Below are 21732 nucleotides of genomic sequence, written 5' to 3' on the forward strand. Positions count from 1 at the left end.
CTTGTTGTAGCAGTCTCATGATGCGGGCGGGCCTCCAGTGGGTCCAACAGTTACTCTGCACCCGGGAGCTTCCGCCAGGTGAGGCAGAACAAGCCGACCGTCTGGAGGCGGTAATCGCTTACGTGTCAGACGCCCTCTTCGATTTGGTCCGTGTGCAGGCGAAGGTGATGGTTTCGGCAGTGGCTGCCCGGAGGCTCCTTTAGCTACGCCACTGTTCGGCTGATCAGTCCTCGAAGACCCGGCTGGACACGCTTCCCTTCAAAGGTAAGATGCACTTTGGCGAGGACCTCGACAAGCTTATGGACTCCTTGGCTGACAACAAAGTCCATAAGCTTCCAGAGGTCTTCTCGGTCCTTCGCGACCTCTCGCTTTCGCTTCAGGGGTCAGCGTCGCTCCGCCTCTCGCGGGCGGGGCGGTGCTGCGAGGGGGTCTTCTCATGCACAGTCCTGGTTGCAGTCCTTTTGTGGCAGGCGGCCCTTTTGCGAGGGCCAGCCTGTGCGTACCACCACTAAACCTGCCACGCAATGAAGTTCAGCCGACCCATTCCTCGGTTCCTTACCTCAGCGGACGCCTCTCCCTGTTTTTCGAGGAATGGGTCAATATCACGTCGGATCAGTGGGTCCTCGACATTATCAGAGATGGGTACGATTTCGACCTCGTCAGGGAACTTTCAGATCTCTTTCTGTTCTCACCTTGCGGCCGGGCCAAGAGGGATGCGGTGTTCCAGACTCTCTCCAAGCTTCTGGATCTGGGGGCGGTGGTCCCAGTCCCAAAAGGGGAAATTGGCGCCAGCCAGTATTCTATTTACTTCACCGTGCCCAAAAAGGACGGGTCCTTCCGCCCAATCCTGGACCTCAAGAGGGTCAATTGGGCCCTCATGATCCCCCACTTTCGCATGGAAACCCTGCGGGCGGTCATTGCGGTGGTCCGTCCTGGAGAGTTCCTTGCTTCCCTCTATCTCGCAGAAGCATATTTTCATATTCCCATCCACCGCGACTACCAGAAGTAACTCCGATTCCACATTCTCAACCAGGACTTCCAGTTTCGAGCTCTCCCCTTCAGCCTCGTGACCGCTCCTCGCACCTTCACGAAGGTCATGGTAGTAGTGGCAGCGGCCTTGCGCCGGGAGGGGATTCTCGTCCATCCCTATCTGGACGATTGGCTCATCAGGGCCAAGTCAGAGACCTCTTGCCGGCGGGCGGTGGATTGTGTCTTAGAGCTCCTTGCCTCTCTCGGGTGAATAGTGAACTTTTCCAAGAGCAAGCTTCAGCCCTCCCAGGAGTTGGAATTTCTGGGAGCACACTTCGACACCCGAGTAGGCAAGGTATTCTTACCTCGGGCGCGAGCCCTCAAGCTGATCGATCAGGTCCAGAATCTGATTGCGCTATCTTCCCCGACAGCCTGGGATTATCTCCAAGTCCTGGGTTCCATAGCTTCTACCATCGATCTGGTCCCCTGGGCCTTTGCTCATATGCGCCCGTTACAGAAAGCTTTGCTGTCTCGTTGGCAACCAGTGTCAGAGCAGTTCCACGTAGTCCTTCCGTTCTTGGAGTCTACTACCGACGAATTACAGTGGTGGCTGTCTCTTCCTCATCTCCTGCAAGGAATGCCTCTTCAAGCTCCACAGTGGACGATAGTAACCACGGACGCCAGCCTGTTGGGCTGGGGTGCAGTCTGCCTCTCTCAGTCCACCCAGGGGACATGGTCCCAGACTCAGTTGCGCTGGCACATCAATCGACTGGAAACTTTGGCGGTCCGCCTGGCCCTTCAGGAGTTCCTGCCCCTGATCCGTGGCAAGGCGGTACGAGTCCTGTCCGACAACTCCACCACAGTCGCCTACATCAATCGCCAAGGGGGCACTCGCAGTCCCCTGGTAGCCTTAGAAGCCAGCCGCCTCTTCGCCTGGGTGGAGCGTCACCTACAGTGCCTTGTGGCCTCTCACATTGCCGGAAAAGACAATGTTCAAGCCGACTTCCTCAGCCGGCAGTCGCTCGATCTGGGAGAGTGGGAGCTCTCAGACGCGGCCATGGCTCTGATAGTGGACAGGTGGGGTCCTCCTCACCTCGACCTCATGGCGACTCTGCGCAATGCAAAGGCCAATCGGTTCTTCAGCCGCTGGAGGGAGCATGGCACAGAGGGCGTGGATGCTCTGGCTCTCCCTTGGCCAGCGGACGTCCTTCTGTACTTGTTTCCCCCGTGGCCTCTGGTAGGAAAAATTCTCAGGAGAATCGAACTCCACCGGGGTCCGGTGATTCTCGTCGCTCCTGAGTGGCCGCAAAGGCCGTGGTTCACAGATCTCATCAATCTAGCGGTGGACGGGCTCCTGCGCCTCAATCATCTCCCTCGTCTCCTCCGGCAGGGGCCTGTATTTTTCGACCAGGCCGATCGCTTCTGTCTAGCGGCCTGGCTTTTGAACGGCGGCGCTTGAGGCGCAAAGGTTATAGGGAGGAGGTCATCTCCACCCTGCTGCGAGCCCGGAAGCAGTCGACTTCTCTGGCCTATGTGCGCATCTGGAAGGTCTTTGAGTCCGCATGTACGAAGGCGGGTGTCCCGGCGAGCTCCGCCTCGATCCCTTTGGTTCTTTCTTTTCTTCAGAAGAGTCTCTTTAAGGGTCTCTCCTTCAGTTTCTTACGCGTTCAAGTCTCTGCACTCGGCTCTCTCCTGGGTTGGGTGGATGGTCATGCCTTAGCTGCTCACCCGGACGTGATTCGTTTCCTGAGGGGTGTTAGACACCTCCGCCCCCCCTCCCGGGCCACGTGTCCATCTTGGAGTCTCAACCTGGTCCTTCGTGCTCTCTGTGCGGCTCCCTTTGAGCCTCTTCGCCACGCTACGCTCAAGGATCTTACTCTTAAGACTGTCTTTCTAGTATCTATTTCCTCTGCTCGTCATATTTCCGAGCTTCAGGCGCTGTCCTGTCGGGAGCACTTCTTGCGTTTTTCTGATTCCGGGGTCTCTCTCAGGATGGTTCCTTCCTTCTTGTCTAAGGTTGTCTCCGCCTTTCACGTCAACCAGTTGGTAGAACTCCCCGCGTTCTCTCCGGAGGAGATTGCGGGTACGGCTGGGGGCGACCTCCGTCGGCTGGATGTCAAGCGAGTCTTGCTTCGTTATCTTCAAGTCACCAATGACTTCCGTGTATTGGACCATCTCTTCGTCCTTTGGAGTGGTCCCAACCGGGGTAAGCAGGCTTCTAAGACCACCATTGCGCGGTGGTTGAAAGAAGCCATTTCCTCGGCTTATCTTTGTCAAGGTCGTCCGCTTCCTGAGGGTCTAAAAGCCCATTCTCTCCGTTCTCGGGCTACTTCGTGGGCGGAGAGTCAGTCTGTCTCCCCGCTGGAGATTTGCAGGGCTGCCACTTGGACGTCTCTGCACACTTTTGCTTGGCACTACCGTCTGGATGTCCACACCCCGGTGTTCGGTTCCTTTGGGCAGCAAGTGCTTCGAGCGGGACTGTCTCGGTCCCACCCAGTTTAGGGAAGCTTTGGTACATCCCACTGTCTGGACTGATCCAGGTACGTACAGGAAAGGAAAATTAGTTCTTACCTGTTAATTTTCGTTCCTGTAGTACCACGGATCAGTCCAGATGCCCTCCCCTGTCTGTCTTCTGTTCTCTCAAAGCTTGTTTTCTTGCAGGTCTGCAGATTTTCATATTTTCCTTGGTGCAAGATTACTGAGCATTTACACCGAAAGCCTTGGTGGTTATTTTATACCAAGTTTATGCAAGAGCGTATAGGTGTACCATGCTTCTACATTAATCTATGGTTGCTCCGTTGAGCTTTTTGGTTACTTGCTTGATCCTATTCTTGGGTTTATTGTTTTATGCTTTGACAAACGTTATACTGAAGGGTGAGAGGATAGGCTCTGTCCTGATATAGGGCATCCTTCAAGTTTTAGTCTGTCTCCACCTGCTGGAAAGGAGGCTCAACCCACTGTCTGGACTGATCCATGGTACTACAGGAACGAAAATTAACAGGTAAGAACTAATTTTCCTTTATAGTCTCAATCTTGCACTTGTTTTTACTAGACAAAAGACTCCATAAGTTAGATAAAAGATGCTGAAATATACAAGGCTGTAGAACATTTTGAACTGATATGAGGTTAGTTTATTTTCATTTAAGAACAGAGACGAGGTCAGTTTACATTCCATCTAAGATTATAGAAGCATATTTACTACCAGAACAAGGCGAGGCCAATTGACATTCCATCTAAGATTATAGAAAATATTCTTAGAACAAGCATAAGGTTGCTAATGCTGGCAAATTCCAAGAAAACATTTACATATGAGATGAGAATTATTTAACTTTGAGAATGAAAGCAAATTACCATACAGCTATTCAGATTATTTGTTTATAATAGCCAATCATAGAAATTTTGCCAATTATGTAATCTAGTTTAGGGATTTGAAATTTACAACTGAAATTCTATATAATGCTTTGTTATCAGTAAAATCATTTGAGAGGGAATTTATGTTAGTGTCTTGTGTGGCACTCTGCCTCTCCATAAGGCACCTTATTATTTAGTCTAAGATTTATATTATTGTATAGCATTTAATTAAAAAACTTTTCTCTACAGCTAGTGACTTTAAGCATTCTATTTTCAGAGAACCACAACAAAGTTCTAGAAACTCTGACAAATGTTTTACATGCCGGGTTCCATCTGATGATGTCACCCATGCATGAGAACTAACATCCTGCTGTCCTCAGAGAACATCTGTTACAGGTAAGCAACTGCTTTTTGTGGCCTTATGAAAACCTGTCAACCATCTGGACTCAAGGAATGGGGAACCCTGTTTCTGGGGCTGTGCAGGTTAGGAAAGACCTGCCCTCCAGCCCCTCAACAAAGACAGAGGTGACAGTAATCTGCTGCACAGAGGAGCTCTGTTGTTAGTCTTATTTGAAAGGGGAAAAGGACATTGAGTTGAAAGATCCAGTAGAAAGATTGTTTTTGGCTGCCCCTTCCTTCCAGTATTGGAGCAGAGTAAGCCACCTGATCCAGAGATCCCTCCCATCAGGGATCCAGAGGAGAGACAGAGTCTATGAGAAACCTAAAAAGATCTTGACGATCTGCTGACTGTGAGAAAAAGAACTGTAATATCATTGAGGGCACCCATCTGGAGTCTTCACCCCCGGGGAGAGAGATTTGGACTCTCTGTGCAGAGATGTTTTGGTTTTTTTTTTATATTTTGCCAGCTCAGAAGAGGTCTCCCACCCATCCTGGGGGTAGTCTGCCCACTGGGAACCCTGGTGGTTAGAGGTTCTTGGACTCAGGTCAAAGTTATTCCTGCACAAATAGAGAAAAAGGACTTTTAAAAGAGCAAACAAGTCTGTGGTGCTGGAGTCATATTTATTGTGCCATTATTCATCAGTGTTTGATAGGAAAGATTTTATTTTTGACACTAACCCAGTGAGTCCAGTGCGGTTATTGGGGGTACACAGCACACACAGTAAAGAAAATTTCCCCTCTCCTAGGGACAACCTGAAGGAGGTCATTCACCCCAGCACTGGGCCCTGAAAATGAACTCTCTTCCTCCCACAAAATGAATCCACACCTTGGGGAAAGAGCCAAAAGGAAGAGCTAGACAAGTATCCCAGCCCTGAAGAATTATAAATACATTTATGGCCCCATCGGAGTGCAGTCTGCCTCCCAGGATGGGGTTTCACTAAGAACCAGGGTTTTTGGTATCCCATGAAAAAATGTTAAGATTGCTGTGTATGAACATCTAGAGACAAACCCCTTGCAAATACAACTTGTTTTCAGGTGGAGCTCATTATGCCCCTGATGCAGGCGTGAATGCTTAAATGTGGCCACATTAGATCCTTTCCAGATTGTTTTTTTCTGCCTTTATGCCAATCAACTCTTTTATTGAATATTTGGATCAGCAGCCAGTGTCGTTGTCTATTTATTCTTTATGTACAATCTATGTGCCTATACGTAACTTTTATATTGTATATATTTTTTAAATAAATACATACCTTATGAATGATTTTATTGATTTACTGTCAGTAATTATTTTGTTCACATTTATTCTTTTATTTTATTTATTCCATACCTTCTGTCCACTATTTCACATGGACATTTCCCTTTTGCTAGAGCTTGCCTCTCTGTATTTTTTTTCAGGTTTTAACTTCGGGAGTTTGCCAGATAAATCCTGAACTTTAAAAGTCCTGTCCTGCTGAGCTAATACATTTTAGCTGGGTAAGTCATTACACAGATAAAATGTAACCAGATAAAAGGAGACACCATCGGGGAGCCAGCCGTTCTAATCTTTTTACTGTCTTAAGGAAAGCGGGAGCTACTCAGGCCAATGCTACAATTTATCATCATGGGGAAAGGATATGGAGCCATTGGCCCTCTATCTTTTTTTTTTTTTTTCAATATTAAACAGCCCAATGAGCAGAAAAGTTACCTGGATAATGACAATTAAATACCTCCAAGGATTAAGTGCACAGGAGGCAAATATCTTTTAATGGAAAGAAAGATCTAGAATGAGGGGTCATGGGTGAAAGGGCATTGAATCAGGAGTAATCTAAGGAAATATATTTTATGATGAGAGTGGTGGTCACATGGAACCTATTGGAGATGATGGAGCAAGAATTCAAGAAAGCATGAGACTAACATAGAGTTCTCTGATGAAGAGGAAGGGAATGTAAAACTAAGTGGGAGGTGCAGATAGGTAGACTGGATGAGTGGTATGGTCTTTATCTGCCATCATTTTCTCTGTTTCTATCTGCGTAACTTTGAGTATATTCAGCTGTACTTTTACCCAGATAATTGCCGCTGAGTATTTGGTTAAAGATATCTGGATAACTTTATCCAGATAACTTCTCAACTGACTTACTGAATATTGATCTCATAGTAAATCAGGCCCATAATATTAGTGGGCCCTATACCATACAGTATGCCCCAGACAGTGTGTGAATTAAGCCCTAGTGCTGGTACCCAAGAGAGGTTATAAGCATGCTCTATAGGGATTGTGTTCAATTCAGTGAGTATGAAACTGGAGTTTGGTGTGTGTATCAGTGTGAGGGAGTAGCTGGCTTGTCAGGAGCCAAGACAGAGAGGTTTCCAGTAACAGATGGCAGTAACATGGAAGCCAATCTCTTAGTGAAGGTCCAGACTACTGGAAGGCATATTACTCCTGGGGGAATTCTGCGCAAAAACTTTAAATTCTGCAAACTTTATATTGGTCAAAATGACACAATTTACATGACAGTCTTTAAGTAATTACATTTTAAATTAATACAGAAAAAAGTTATTACTTAAAGATGCAGAATTTTAAATATTTTGAGCAGAATTTCCCTAGAAATTCACTGTAAGAGTATCCCTTCCACTCACTCTCCCTACTCCTCTGGCCACTTCCCCTCTCAGGCCCCAACTCTTCCACCTGCCAGTTTCTCTCCCTTCCACCTCTAGGCTTAACCCCTTACACTCTATTGCCAGTCCCAGAGTTTGACCCCGTTCTCAGTACTGCCCCTCACACAGGCTCCTTCTGTCCCTCCCTCTCTCATACACATGCTCCTTCCCTCTAATACACATACCCACACCCTCATAAGGCTCCCTCACTCTCTCTTACACACACATCCCCTAGGGTCCCTCTCTCTTGCATACACACCCACACAAGCTCCCTTTCTCTCTCACACAGACATCCTCACACAGGCTACCTATGTCTCTCTCATGCACCCCTTCACACAGGCTCTGTCTCACACATACACAATCCCTTCACCCAAGCTAGCACCCTCACATACACACAATCCCTTTTCATACACACGAACTCCCAATCTCTCACAAATATACACACTCCTCATATAGGCTCCCTCTCTCTGAAACGCACACTCAAGCATCCCCCCCTGCTCTCTTACCTCCCATGGTCTCTCACCCTCCCCTCCCCTCCCCCACACCCCTCCCCTCATATAGGCTCCCTCTCTCTGAAACCCACACTCAAGCATCCCCCCCTGCTCTCCTACCTCCCATGCTCTCTCACCTCCCATGCTCTCTCACCTTCCCCCACACCCCCTCCCCTCATATAGGCTCTCTCTCTCTGAAACCCACACTCAAGCATCCCCCCTGCTCTCCTACCTCCCATGCTCTCTCCCCCTCCCCTCCCCCACATCCCCTCCCCTCATATAGGCTCCCTCTCTCTGAAACCCACACTCAAGCATACCCCCCCTTACCTCCCATGCTCTCTCACACCCTCCTGCTCTCTTTCACCCTCCCCTCCCCCACCACAACTCCCCTCATATAGGCTTCCTCTCTGAAATCCACACTCAAGCATCCCCCCCACCCCCCTTACCAACCATGCTCTCTCTCACACCCTCCCCTCCTCCACACCCCCTTCCCTCTCTCACACACACATTCTCTCACTAGCATGCCGCAAACGGAGCGCGTCCTGTGTGTGCCGAGGGATGTGTTCCATTTGCAGCAAAGATGAAGGCCTGGGCGCGTCATTCGTGGCACACAGGGGCCTTCCAACTTCGCCGTGAGCGGAGCACACTCCGTTCGCAGCACACAGGGGCTTCCCTTTTTGCCATGAACGGTGCGCCCAGGCCTTCATCTTCACCGCGAATGGAGTGCGTCCCGCGGCCACATAGGACACGCTCCATTCGCGGCACGCCGGGGTCTCCTCTGCTATTTTCTGCGCAGGGGGGAGGGGGAATTCTGCGCAAATTCTGCACTCCGCAATAGCGCAGAATTCCCCCAGGACTAGCCTGTGCAGTCTTAGCTGTAAGAGTGTCTGAGCAATAAGAACCTGGAACAATGAGTAAAACGGAATACTCCCAACACACACACTCTTAAGTATAACACTAGACCCTATCTTATGGTACTGCTGGATTGGAAAGGATTCACATGGTAGCACATGGATTCACATGGTAGCACCTGCTCATAAAGGGAAGCATTTTGCAGTGAATGAGTAAGAAGATCAGGTGTGATTCTATTATTGGGCATGGTGAGGTGGTGGCTTCAGGCAACAAAATTTGGGGGCAGCAAGTGCTCCATAAAGCAGCCCTATAGTGGTCACATCACTTTCTATCTAGAAACCTGTAGGAGGTGAAAGAGACGGACAGTGATGCAGTGTAATGATGTGCGGGTAGGGTTTGCATATCCTGCCAGCAGGAGTATAATGTGCCAGTAAGATTCCCTCATCCCTGCCCCCCCCACCACCATCACCACCACGCTGGTAGAAGGAAGACTGAAATCATTCTCCTAGTTTGTACCCCTCCAGACCAAATTCCTGCCACATTCTCATTTGTCAACCAGACCTTATACATTGCAAAGGAAATACATAACCTTGGCGTTATTCTTGACCCCGCTCCGCCCATGCATCATCAGGTGAAAGTAGTAATCTGAGCTTCCTTTGCCAAGCTTAGACTTCTATATCACCTAAAACCTCTCCTAGATCCTTCTGACTTTAAGACAGACTTGCAATTACTGATTCACCCTGTTCTCAATTACTGCAGTTCCCTGTATACAGGTCTTCCTCATTACACAAGCAAACCCTTACAGCTAGTTCAAAATATGGCCGCTCATCTGGTTAGTGTTACTAGATATCATGATTACATTTCCCCTGTCCTGCAACAGCTCCACTGGTTGCCAATACAAAAATGTATACAATATAAGTTGGCTGTGATCATATACAACCTCCTTAATTTCATCTCCCCCTGGATCAACTTCACAACTTCCAGAACCCTATGGTCCTCTTCTGAATTCCTACTGGATATTTCTTCTACTTACTCAGCCCACGTGCAGGTCCCCAGAGGCAGGAAGAGCTCCAGAGTCTCAATGTACGGATGAGACGATGGTGCAAGGAAGAGGGATTCAGTTTTGTAAGGAACTGGGGAACCTTTTGGGGAAGGTGGAGACTTTTTTGAAAGGATGGGCTCTACTTTAACCAGAATGGAACCAGGCTGCTGGCACTAACTTTCAAAAAGGAGATAGCGCAGCTTTTAAACTAGAATAAGGGGGAAAGCAGACAGTCACTTAGCAGTCCATGGTTCTGAGGAATGTATCTATACTGCCAATAAAATATGGTTCTGAGGAACGGAGGCAGGCTGCGCGGCTCGGCGCGCGCCGGCTGCCCAAAATCGGCAACCTTGCGCGTGCCGATCCTGGATTTTAGCAGATACGCGCGGCTATGCGCGTATCTACTAAAATCCAGCGTACTTTTGTTTGCGCCTGGAGCGCGAACAAAAGTATGCGAACGCGCCGTTTTAAAAAATCTACCCCATAATTTATTTCTATACTGCTACATTCTGTTATAAATCCAAATCTAACATTTGTTACATGAAATTATTTTTCTTGTCCAATAAGCATATCTTAGTACAGTCATTGTGCCCAGTCACACCAGGCCTGAGTTTCCTTAGTCTTCTTTCTAGACCATATGGATTCCAAAAAGACAGAGTTAATTAATGGGGATTACCTTGAGCTTTCATCCTTGCCTTGTAGCTCCAAAGAGCTTGGAGCTGATCCCCACATGCGTGCTATGGCTGCAGCTTCTGCTGCCATCAGATGAGAGTTTTTGGATTTCCTGCTTTGAATGGAAAAAAAAAATTGGTGCAGCTCAATAAGTATATACCTCTTATCACTTTCAAATACTGCTAACTTGTCCAGTTATGGCCTGTTTTCCATCAATAGCTATTACATATGTCATCTGACAATACCAAACAGACTTGTCTCTTCAAGCTAGTAGTTTTGAGTTCTACTGAGCATCTGCAGGAGTTGCTTCATGAGTCATTTTTTGTCTGAGCAGAGCACGGACATGAACGTTATCTCTCATTTTTTTCTGAAAAAAAAAAATCCTCTCTCAATTCAATATTTTTACTCCAGTTTCTTCTTATTTAGCTGCCTCACTGCCTTTATGGCTCTACTTTTCAATGTTACAAAAAAAAATAGCATAACGAGGAAACATGGCCTTCTCTCCCACCATGTTTGGTCAGCAAAAGAAAGCAACTAAGGTGAACAGTTTCAAAAGTTGTATTTGTGGGAAGATTATGAGCTTCAACGATGGCCACAAATTGTGTTATTGATATCTCGGCCTAGAATATGACCAAAAGAACTGCTATGCCCGTGGACAGATGTCTCTGCACTCACAGAGATCCAGGCTGCTTCTCATTGAGAAATTATGTAAATCTCTCTGGAGTCACAGTAGGTCCTGGTTCCACAATGCAGCCTCATCTGCCTTGCTGGGAAAGGAATTGAGAAGGAGCTCCTCAAAGACTTCCCCGACCACTCAGACCATCAGCCGCTCTGTGTCAAAGACATAGCATCAATCACTGGAGCAATCGCAACCTGCATCAAAGAAGCATAAACATTCTAAGCCTAGTGCACTGACATCAGCACCATCAAAGCAGCTATCAAGACACTGTCGGCACCAACATCATCAGGTGCATCGACTCCCTCAACACAACTTTCACCAATGCCATCGATGCATGGTACATTCAAGTACTTAACACAGGACACATTGAAGCATTCAACACATGAAACATCAATGCATCTGATGCGCCGATGTACTCGTGCACGATGCACCAATGCACTCAACGCACGATGCGATGATGAACACGATATACCAATGCACTGAATGCATGAGGCTCTGTCATAAAGAAAACCTATGGTCTCCACCGTGATGCACAGTTCATGGACCCATTATGCAGCTCTTATGCAACTGATGTAATATTGTCGACCTGCACAGAATTCCTTGATACACATCTCTAAAGACCTGTTAAAGCATCCAGAGTGTCCAAACATTCTAACCCATCAAAGTCATCGATGTATCTATCACAGAATTCAATTCATTAAGCTGCTTTAACAACACATCTGTACACATCCCATCTTAGATCTGTGAGAGAGGGGTCAGATACCCCTACCACTGCTAGTAACCAGGGCAGACTGCAAAACCAGTGACCTCTATAGTACCGCTTACTTCTAACAGGCCACCGAACCTCATGCAGAGCCTAGCCTGGTCTCGGAAGCGTAAGTGCTACCACCTATGCTGGGCCAGAGATCACATCAGTCACTTGACAAAATTGCAGACTTGTTGAGGAGTTTCTTTACCTCTCTGACCAAGGAGACAGAAGGAACATTCCAGGCTCTCTTTTCTACTATTGATACAGTGATGACACAGGCTGGAGTCCCAATATTGCCTATAGAAGTGAACTCATCATCAGAACCCTTGCTCAGGGTTCTTCATCATTCATTACAATGGATTCTAGCAACTCAGTGGTCTTAAATCAGGCTGCTCCTCCTCCAAGTCAAACAGAAGCACCTCTCGGTTCTCCCTCTTCATCACTGGAATCTGGGTAAGTGACCCAATACCTTTAAGCTCAGATGATGACTCTACTGGCATACCCTCCAACAGTCTTCCAGAACCTCTGGACCACCTCACCACCAGAAAATCTTATCTATTCTAAGTTTGTGAAAAATTGGATATTTTTGTAGAGACAAAGATCCCCATTCCAAGCTCCTTGGGTTTCTTAAAATACTGGATACTCCAGCCAAACCACAGCCCTTCCAGTTCATAACATACTCAATGTTTTGCTAGTGAGAATGTGGGAAACTCCCATTTTGGTTACTCCTACACCAAAAAAATTGGACCTCAAATTCAGAGTCCAACAATCACCAGGCTTTTGAGTCATCCAATTGCCTCACCAATCCATAGTGGTTGAATATGCTAAGAAGAAAGCAAAGACACAAATTCACTCAAATTCTTCTCCTGGAAAATATCACAAACTTCTAGATAACTTTGGCAAGAATATTTTTCAGATGTATTACTATCTGCTTGAAATATCATCCACAAATTCTACATGGTAAGTACATACATGGTAAGTACATATACTACTGATAGCATTACATTGGCTTCCAATAAATTCTAGAATAATTTACAAAGCTGCATGCATTATACACAATATAATTTATGGAGAAAGGACAGAATGGCTGAACGCTGCGCTACGTCTGCATGCTCCACAAAGAAATTTGAGATCGGCCAATAAAGGACTCTTATCAATTCCCACAATCAAATCAGCACACCTTAGTCAAGTCAGAGAGAGCACTGTCAATTGCAGGATCAAAACTGGAATACGCTACCAACTCAATTAAGGATGCAGTAGGAAAAAAACAAATTTAAAGCAGAACTTAAAACATGGCTGTTCAATACCGCTTATACTGAAAATGAGAAATAGATATGCATTTGAGTTTAATATTTATAGCTGGTCTTATTTTAACCTTTAAAAAAAATGCTGGAAGCGCTATATTCATGCTTTTAGTATTTTATTGGTTTAATACTTATTGTTTTATATTTTATATCTTTTAAAAGCTAATATGTTTTTGCAATTTCCTTTTTAATTTTTAGCTGTTTTTTATATAACTGATTGTAATTTCCTTACTTTATATATTTATTGAAATATTAACCACTGTGAAGGCTATGCTGAGACAATCTACTAGATAAATGAAGCTTGACCGACGTGCCGCAAATGCGCAGTAGAAAGCAGCTCTACCGCGCATGCGCGGGCGACCACGTTGGTCAGAGCTTGCCTGTAACAAAAATGGCGCTGGGAGGAGCGGCAGCGGTGGTGAGGAGCAGCGGCGGCAGCGCGCGCGAAGGAGGGAGGGACCTCCCCCGGAGATCTTCCGTTTTGTGCCATCTGAAGGGGTTGTGAATGAGCTGAGAGAGGGGGAGTGATTGAGGGGAGGGGAGGAGGAGTGACTGAGGGGAGGGGGGAGAGAGGAGGGAGTGACTGAGGGGGGAGGGGAGAGAGGGGGAAGGAGGAGAGAGGGAGGGGAGGGGAGGGGGAAGGTGAGAGGGAGGGAGGGGAGAATGAGGGGGAGGGGGAAGGAAATGGACCGAAAATTTTTTTGAATGTAGACCGTTGTTACGGGCTTAACGGCTAGTGGTATATAAATGACAATAAGCCTTAAACCATTCAAAAACTGAAGCCTTTCCTGCCTGTCACAACAAGGCAATTACTATCCACAACAACTCATAGATGCAGAAGAGGGCATCTGCTATCTACTCTGATCACTTTATGAATCCTTCAATTCTATTTCATGTACCTCAGCTGCCTCTATTGGAGCTAGATGTATGACATGGCTTCAGGCAAGAAGCATCTGCGGGAAGCATTCATCAAAAACTGGCAGCCCTTCTCTGCTTAGGGGACAGTTTTTTGGGGGAGAAGCTCAGATTAAGGTCCAGAATGTGGTGATGTAGTCACTTTTGACAGCTCCTGAGCAGTCCAACACAGTGTGGCATCATGTCTATCCATACAAACGACCATACTTCTAAAGCCAGCCTTACTGGTCTTTTTTTTTTTAACTCTTTATTTATCTACTTTTAATATATTCTACCAAAATATCTTGTAACAGAAATGTTGAGGTAAATACAAATCAAAAAGAAAGAAATAATAAAATAATACAAGTAAAAAAAAAAAGTCTCAGCAGACAGCCCCAAAATAGAGACAGGGAGAGGGACAAGGGAAAAAAAAAAGATGAAACAGAGGGTAAACATAAATAAAAAGGTATACTGGAACTCTGGACTCCATTTACACACTATCAACAGAATCCATAACCCTGCCCCCAGCAGTTACAGAACCAGAAAGCTTCTTTAAGTCAAGGAAAATAAGTAACTGTTCTGGAATGAAAAAAAACACAGTCCACTTGCTCATACAAAACTAAACATTTACATAGATACTCCAAGAAAAAAGGATGCACCCAATGCTCTAGTCTAGATACGTGGCTAAGAAAGATTTCCTTCTGTCCTGAGTTGCTCTAGTAATGTCGGGATATATCCAGACTCATTGCCCCATAAACAGATCAGAAGCTTTTTGAAAATAAGAATTCAGAACGAAGTCCAAATTGTCCTTAAAGAAGCTAATAAAGTGGGTTTCAGGGATTATCCTTGTTTTGATGCTTCCAGGACATATAATATCCAACCTTTCTCTAGATAAAGAAGCTAATCCAGATTGTGATTTTCTTCTTAGAATGTAAATGAAACTTTATTGAGAGGAGGGATTTCTCCTTCTAGAATGGAAAGAATCTCCAGAAAATATTTCTTTAAAGTATGCAAAGGAGCTGATTGAGATGTCATAGAAAAATTAACAAAACATAAGTTCATTTGCCTTGTTTGATTTTTTTTTAAGTATTTCAATCACCTATAAACAATAATCTTATTTTAAATCAAGGAAGAGTTGATTGCTTTAATATTCTTTCTTGCCTACATTCCAAAGTCTAAATCAACCCTCTTAGGTAGATCTTCTTCTTCTTTGACTAAATAATTGACTGATTTCATCAAAACAGATATATCATCAAAAGCTGCAGTAACAGAAGAATCTAGTCTGACTAAAACAGATTACATGGGGCTTGACAAGGGGATAAATGGTCTAAAACTGGCAAAAGAGACATTGGAGCTTGCATCAATACCTTCAGACTTTTGGAAATACGGATCATTAGGCAGTATGTCAAAGGCAAAAAATAGAGGATGATATTTTTGTTTTCTAAATGTTTATCTTAGGAATCTTTCGCTCCTTTGTGTTTCTATCTGTTCTTGTTTTTATTTAATAATTATTTATAGGCATCTTATTTTAAGCTTAGCTTATGTATGAAATTTTATTTTTATTACGATCTGATTGTATTTTTCTCCAACTTTTATTTTATTTTATTTCTAGTTAATTATTTGCAAAGGACTATGATATATAGTTGTTTTTATTATTTTTATTACTATTAATTGTAAACAGTTTTGGTCAATCTGCATTGTTAAGATGGTATATAAATACTTTTAAATAAAAATACATAAATAAATGTTGCGAACTTGCAAAGCTTCCAAAAAAGCAGATGTTTCCCCTCCAGGCTTCTCCAAACTTGTTCTCTTTCCTTTGGCTCCTGCAATGGTTCCATGTCTAAATTCTCCCTGCTCAGCATCATCAAGACACGATGATTCTAGCATGGAGCCCGCATTTTGAGGCTGGACTGCCAGCAGGATAGAATGGGGTGGAGGGGGGGTGAGGGAAACCTCATTTCCAACCAAAACCAGTCCCTTTTTACTCAGCACAAGAGGGGAACTATCTCACTACTGTGTCTCCAAACCTTTCTCCAGGAAAACCTCCCTTCACTGTTGAAGCAATGGCATTGAGTTTGCAGTAGGTGGAAAACGTAACAGCCTTCCTCTCAGGGTGCATCTTGAGCCAAACACAATAGAAAAATGAAGACAGCAAAAGCAGAATGAAGGGAACCTGGAGTCATTTTGCTATCCCTTACCAGGTTTTCAACAATACCGTCTACCACCCCTTCCAGCATAGCATCAATAGCCAGGCCTCAACAAAGAGAATGCCATCAATAAGGATCTGCACAACAGGCCCAACCCAAGCCAGGGCCTAGTTTTTATCCCTCTGAACAATCTATTTCTGACACTCACAGTATGAGGAAGAATCCAACATTTCATGGAGGAGTGGCACCAAATCATCAAGGACCTCTGTAACCTCCAAATCTTGGGTACTAGTCACATTTCCCCAGCCTTCATCCTTTCCACATTATTTGGCGCTACACCAGGATCCATCTCATTTACCATAGCTTTGACTGGAAGTTCACTCACTTCAACAATGAGTGTTAGACCCAATCCCAGTGCCCCAACATGCTCTCAGTTTCTATTCCTGATACTCCCTTATCACCAAGAAAACAGGGGGATTACAGCCCATTCTTGACTTGAGACACCTAACAAACATATACTCCAAGAGCAATTCAAAATTAACTCCCAGAGCAAGATCCTGCCTTATTACAGAAGGACGAATGGATCTGTGCCTTGGATCTCACATACGCATTCACCCTTCACAATGGTGCTACCTCCGCTTCCAAGTGGATACTTCCCAATACCAGTACAGAGTATTTTCATTTGGCTTTCTGTCAGCCCCCAGGGTATTTACAAAATTCCTCACAGTAATGGCAGCTTATCTCTGTTGCCAGGGAATACAAGTCTCCCATACATTTTCAATTGGCATATTACAGTGAATTCAAGGAACAAAGTGTTCCACTCTCTGAACTCGACCATAGCTCTCCTACAATGCTTAGATTTCCTGATCAATTACAAGATAACAAACATGGAGCCCACTAAGAGACTTAAATTCATTGGAGCTTGGATGGATGCAATACAAGAAAGAGTGTTCCTACCTCCTGACTGAGCCAACATCATGACATTGCTCATCCACAATCTCCTCTTTTCTTTGCACTTATGTCAGGATCAGTGGGTCTTGAACCACTGGCTGTGAAGGTTGCAGCCTGAAACCCTCTAGGGAGAGCCATGCTGGTTGTAGAAAGCTGAAGAACCAGTATTACTTTTACCCTCCAGGTATTAGGGGGTGGGACACTTCTGGTGAAGTCTCATTGGCCCAAAAGGAGACTCACCTTTGATAGCACACTTGTTTGAACTCCTAGCCAGCAGAAATGTCACAATTAATCCCTGATTCACCAAACTGGGTCTGTAAGGGCTGCTCTGAATCTGCTTGAGCTTGTTTGGATCTAACTACTTGCTTGCCTGGTAAGGAAGCACTCTTGAATAATTTCTGTTTCTCCTGCATGTTGTAAGACAGGAACCCATGTTATGTTTGAAACATGTTTCTTTAATTAAAGCTGCATCCATGAGTTCTCAAGGAAGAAGCCCCTCTTTACTCATCTCTTATCCAAAGGCTGGAGAGCACACACCAGAACTCTTCAAACACAAGGCATCTAGACTCCTCATGAGAGCTGCTATCAAATCAGTCTTCTAGAGTTAAGAGCAATTAGATATAGTCTATTAACCTTTGCATATCTTCTTCAAGATGAGCGTATCCTGATTGAAACAGACAATCAGATTGCAATGTTTTATGTCAACAAACAAGGAGAAATGGAATCATGGCCTTTCTGCTAGGAAGCCCTAAAGATCTAGAACTGGATGGAAAGAAATCGGACTGCTCTACAGACCACCTATCTGCCGGTCATCTCAAGCATACTGGCATACTGGCAGATTGACTCAGCAAAGTATTTCAACCACACAATTGGTCTCTACAGCAATCAGTGGCCGACAAATTCATCAGCTTATGGGGGTCTACCATCAGGGGGTCTGCATCACAGCAGAACACAAAACTAAATCAGTTTTGCCCAGTTATGCCAAGTGATCACAAACTAATTCAAGATGCTTTCCTCCTTAGTTGGGGACAAAATCTCATGTATGCTTTTCCACCTTTACCACTTATCACCTGAACAGTACAGAAGGTTCTTCAGGATTGTGCTCATCTAATCCTCCTAGCCTCAGGGTGGCCTAGGCAGATTTGATATGTCTGTCTAGTACAACTTTCCAACAGTCTTTACATTCACATAGAAGAAATCCATTACCTGCTATTAATTAAGTTGACTTAGAGAATAGCCACTGCTATTATTAGCAACAGTAGCATGGGTTCTTATGGCCTGGATTGGCCACTGTTGGAAACAAGATGCTGGGCTTGATGGACCCTTGGTCTGACCCACTATGACATGTTCTTATGTTGTTAATTCAGGAAGACAGGTCATTGTACCAATACAACATTTCTGCCGTTAATCTCACAGCTTGGTTGTTGAATGTTCAGTGATTGTGGACCTATTAGTCTCATCCAAAAAAACTTCAACTAGAAGAAACTATGCCTTCAAATGGAATAAGTACCCCAAATAGTTTCAACAAATGTTTTGGACCCATTTTCTTGCAACCCTAAGCACATGCTGAAATAATTGCTCTACTTTTCTGACTCAGGCCTCACCACCTCTTCGGTGCAAGTACACCTCAGCACTATAGCAGCTTAACTTATTCAAGTTGATAGCAAACTGATTTCTATTCATACACAGAGATCTTGTTTCATGAAAGGTTCATGGCATCTGTTCCGTGGGACCTTAATGTGGTCCTTTCCTAACTAATGAAGCCTCCCTTTAAGCCATTTGAGTCAGCTTCTCTAAAGTACTTGACATGGAAGGTAGTGTTCCTCATGGCAGTGACTTCAGCTAGGAGAGTCAGTGAACTCCAAACTCTTGTCCATTGTCCTCCATACATGTAATTCTTCTACAACAAGGTAGTTCTCCGTGCTCACCCGAAGTTTCTCCTGAAGGTAGTCTTAGCTTTCTGTATCGATCAATCAATTGTATTGACTACCTTCTTTCCTAGACCCATTCACATGAAGGCAAAAAAGCCCTACATACTCAGCACTGCAAAAGGGCCTTAGCATATTACAAGCAATGAACTCAGCCACATCATAAAACCTCCCAACTGTTCATTTCATACGACCCCAAAAGACAAGGAGTAGTGGTCGCAAAGTGTACTTTAACTGGTTGACTGTGCATTCAACACTGCTATACCTTGGCAGGACTGCAAGTCACAAACTCTGTAAAGGCTCATCAAGTGAGAAGCATGGCTGCTTCCATTGTATATCTTTGAGAAGTACATATTAAAGATATCTGCAAAGCTGCAACTTGGTCTTCCTTTCACACCTTTATGTCTCACTACTGTCTTGATAACCTCTCAAAGACTGCTAATAAATTTGAACAGGCAGTTTTGCAAAATCTGGTCTCGCTGTAGTCTACTCTCCATGGTGAGGGCCAGGTTGTTTATTAACTAAAAGTTCCACTGCATCCCTCATCTGGGGACTCCTCATATGTAATGGCTATTTCAGCCTGCTTATCAACAGAAAAAGCAAGTTTGCTTACCATAAACTGTGTTTTCTTTATATAGCAGGATGAATTAGCTATGGAATATCCAACTGTCTCCCTGGAGAGTTGTCTCTATAGTTATATTAGCTCTGGTATAGACTGAGGAGATTCAAGGCAATGTCTGCATGTGAACTTCTGCACACATGCTCAGTGGAGCTCAAAGCTCTACTAGCTTGGAGAGACAAGTCCGTTCCATGCCACTGGATGACATCACCCCATATGTAATGGCTAATTCATCCTGCTATCTACTGAAACACTGTTTATGGTAAGCAAACTTGCTTTATGGCTTTTAGACAATCTTTACAGTAAAGTACTATAAAAATGCCTTATGCACCTAACAGTGTGTCAATTTGTGTAATTTTCATCTTCATGTGGTTCTGCAGCCAGGAAATTCACATGTATGCCCATTCGTGCATAGATGAAAGATTGCACAGAAGAATAGGAGCAGCCAGAATTGGAGCACATACACATATTCCCTCCCTCAATGCACACATTGCTTAGGCACCTCTGCCCTCAGCAGAAACACAATTCTTCCAAACATAATCTATCCACAATACACAACTTCATGTACCTCCCTCTTCCAACCTGCCCACTAGTAATAGTTGAAATATCTAGTTTGCAAGCCATAACCTGTTGCAGTACAGCATTACAGAGTGGAAGTGGAAGACTAATAAAAGCAATGATCCCATTGCATAATGACTTCCTGCTAGCTGCTGGAAGTAAAAATTAAGAATGTCATGAAAGAAAGGATAAACAGAAAAAAATACCAAGTAAATGAGGCTTCAGATCTTTCAGTGACATAGCAAAAGGGGAGGATGGAGGGCAGCTAGTGCAATTACACCAGGGCCTAAGCGGTTAAGGGGGCCCTGCTAAGGTCAGGCCATGACTGAGAAGTCCAGTACCCATACAGTATGGGAACTGCATGGGCTCAAATTAACTGAGTTGATCAGTCCCCCCCCCCCTCAAAAATTATCATTGGAGAACTTGGGTTAGTGGAGGTGAGGGCAGAGCCAACCCTGGAGCTACACATGGGCCCAAAATGATCATTGCATCACCAGTAATTCCTTTCTGTTTGCTGAATGGTACACAGCATGGTAACATAGTAAATGATGACAGAAAAAGAACCAAGTGGACCATCCAGACTGCCCAGCAAGTTGCTTAGGGTACTAACTGCCATTCTGTGCAGGTTACCCCCATGCCTTCTGTTAAGGATAGTAACTGCAGCTCCGTTCAGATTACCCAAGTTAGTACAGGTTATCCCTTTCCTTCATTTCCATTCTTTAGCCATTTGGGATCCTCCAAATTTATTCCACACTCTTTTGAATTCTTCTATTATATTCACTTCCTCTTCCAAGGGGGTATTTCATGCATCTACCATCCTTTCCATGCAGAAATATTTCCTGATGTTGTTCCTGTCCCCTTGGAGATTCATATTATGACCCCTAGTTATATAGCTTTCTTTCCAATGGAAAAGGTTTGATTCTTGTGGCATCATTAATAACCTTTAGGTATTTAAAAATCTGTATCATATTTTTCATGGCCCTCCTCTCCTCCAGGATATACATATTTACCGTAGTTCTTGCAGTTTCATCTCATAAGTCTTCCAGTGCAAATCCCATACCATTTTGGTCACCTTTCTTTGGACCGCTTTCATCCTGTCTCTATCCTTTTTGAGATACAGTCCCCAGAAATGAAAACAGTGCTTCAGGTGAGGCCTCACCAAGGACCTGTACAGAAGCATTACCTCCTCCTTTTTCTGCTGGTTATGCCTCTCTCTATGTAGTCCAGCATCCCTCTAGCCTTAACCATTGCCTTGTTGGATTTCTTTGCCGCCTTCAGATCATCAGAGACTATCACCCTCTTTCCTGGTCCATGCATATCAGTCTTGCAGACCCCTCACATAGAGCTCCTTTACATTTCTGCACCCCAAATGCATGACTGCATTTCTTGACGTTGAATCCCAGCTGCCAAATCTTTGTCCACTTTTTGAGCTTTTTTTAGATAATTTTTCATTCGCTTTACTCCTTCAGGTATGTCCACTCTGTTGCTGATCTT

At 44.7% G+C, this 21732-nt stretch overlaps 1 protein-coding gene across 4 annotated transcripts in view; it reads right to left on the reverse strand.

Annotated features, from left to right (window-relative positions):
- The window catches only part of INPP5D (inositol polyphosphate-5-phosphatase D), a 243623-nt gene that overhangs the window by 16320 nt on the left and 205571 nt on the right, over window positions 1–21732 (reverse strand). For 3 of the 4 annotated variants that reach the window (XM_029616170.1, XM_029616172.1, XM_029616174.1), the window contains one exon: window positions 10412–10522. In XM_029616170.1, the coding sequence (XP_029472030.1) occupies window positions 10412–10522 (111 nt within the window). The remainder of the gene's footprint in view (window positions 1–10411; window positions 10523–21732) is intronic. The other variant, XM_029616171.1, reaches the window with a different exon arrangement.

The sequence above is a fragment of the Rhinatrema bivittatum genome, chromosome 9 (genome assembly GCF_901001135.1).
Source record: "Rhinatrema bivittatum chromosome 9, aRhiBiv1.1, whole genome shotgun sequence".
In the NCBI taxonomy this organism is placed as follows: Eukaryota; Metazoa; Chordata; class Amphibia; order Gymnophiona; family Rhinatrematidae; genus Rhinatrema; species Rhinatrema bivittatum.